We start from the raw sequence: 1,765 nt of genomic DNA, 5'->3' as shown, positions 1-1,765 counted from the left end.
ATCCTGCATTGCGGTGTAACTAATCCTGCAGCATTGCGGTGTAACCAATCCTGCATTCCAGTGTAACCAATCCTGCATTCCAGTGCAACCAATCCAGCATTCCAGTGTAACCAATCCGGCAGAAATTCTCTCAGCGAGATGGATATTCTTTCTCGTCCCCGTTAGCCCCAGTGTATTGCATCAACCCATGTAGCTATGCAACCTGATGTACAGCCTAGAAGTCCGAGACTTGGAAATTCTGTACAATATTGGCGTCGTGTAGCTAAGAAAAATTATATTTTCTCAACAGGTGACCGGATGCAGCAGTTGATCCAGCAAGCAATGAGTGAAATCTCCAAGAAGACGTGCATCAGCTTCGTCAAGATGAACTTGTCGCACGACCATGTGGTGAACATCATGCAAGGGAAAGGGTTAGTTTAATCGCATGCTGTAGGATACTGTAATTCTAATATATCTAGGGCTCATGTCTGTTATGAGGCATTCATCAAATAAAGTTAGAATAATAAACCTGATATTAATCATCATTTAACTAGGATTAATTGTGAATATCTAGAATTATTGAAAAGAAAAAGAATATTTTGAAAAAAATTCTGTATCAATTGTTAGTACATGTGGTTGATCTTTATTACTGTGAAATAAATTATACAACTTAGTACAGTTTGAAATTCCTTATTAAAAAAGTATACTGCTTCGTTTTACAATCTATTGAGTGGCACAAAATGTTTAAAATATTCATTTCATGACCTTATTTTTATCCACATGACAACTGTTGTTAATTAATCGCCGTTGATTCTCATCCGTAGGCAATCTTAGTCTCAATAAGCATTAGCTTAATTACATTATAATTTTTCCTCCATTTAGATGTTACTCGACCGTGGGCAGACAACCGAGCTCGCCGTTCGAGAAAACCAAGTTCCAGGACCTGTCCCTAGCCGAGCCTGGCTGCGACCAGCTCACCACCGTCCTACACGAGCTCATCCACGCCATCGGCTTTGGACATGAGCACGCCAGATGGGACCGAGACAACTACATCTATATCGACTACGATAAAGTCAAGCCAAGCATGCGCGCTAATTTTGCTAAGGTTACTTTACGTGTCGTATCAGTTTGGCGTAGAGATGATAAAAGATGAGTAAAATATAACCGGAAGTAGTAAAATACAGTCACTAATAAGCGCGTATATTGATTGCATAGGTGTGAAAAAAAGTTATACAGGTAAAAAGTATGATAAAACGTACAAAAAAAGTAATCAGTCAGGCAAACATTTCATAGAACATCGCTCATGCATTAATCTTGTAGTGAACAGTTAAGAGAATAATAATTAATACTCAATATAAAATGTATTCATGGCAGTCGACAAGGCCTGTGTTCGCGGGATGGGAGAGATTCCCCTACGACTACAAGTCGATAATGCATTACGGCGGCTCTGCCTTCAGCGTCGACGGGTCTCCTACGATGATCCCTCTGCTGCTTGGCGCGCAGCTCGGCAACTCCAAGGGCATGACTGAGGTTTACCATAATTTTAATAAATTGTGGTAACTACACTAATTCCCCTTAGTGTAGTGTTCTTGTGATATTGTAGTGTTGTTAATATTATAGGGTTGTTGTAAATATTGTGGTGTTGTTGTTAATATTGTAGGTTTGTTGTAAATATTGTGGTGTTGTTGCAGATATTGTAGTGTTGTTGTAAATATTGTAGTGTTGTTGTAGATATTGTAGTGTTGTTGTAAATATTGTAGTGTTGTTGTAAATATTGTAGTGTTGT

General features: G+C 38.8%; 1 protein-coding gene across 1 annotated transcript; it reads left to right on the top strand.

Moving 5' to 3' along the window:
- Window positions 1–289: 289 nt before the first annotated feature.
- On the top strand, window positions 290–1,509 carry LOC108680989 (astacin-like; the record flags this gene model as incomplete). Its single annotated transcript, XM_018169922.1, has 3 exons — window positions 290–410; window positions 862–1,084; window positions 1,354–1,509. Coding segments are annotated over 3 exons (500 nt in total), but the record flags the coding sequence as incomplete, so codon positions are not given.
- Window positions 1,510–1,765: the final 256 nt, after the last annotated feature.

The sequence above is a fragment of the Hyalella azteca genome, unplaced genomic scaffold (genome assembly GCF_000764305.2).
Source record: "Hyalella azteca isolate HAZT.00-mixed unplaced genomic scaffold, Hazt_2.0.2 contig12494, whole genome shotgun sequence".
Lineage (NCBI taxonomy): Eukaryota > Metazoa > Arthropoda > Malacostraca > Amphipoda > Hyalellidae > Hyalella > Hyalella azteca.
Note: the sequence above shows the minus strand (reverse complement) of the source record. Positions and strands in the feature narration are given on the sequence as shown.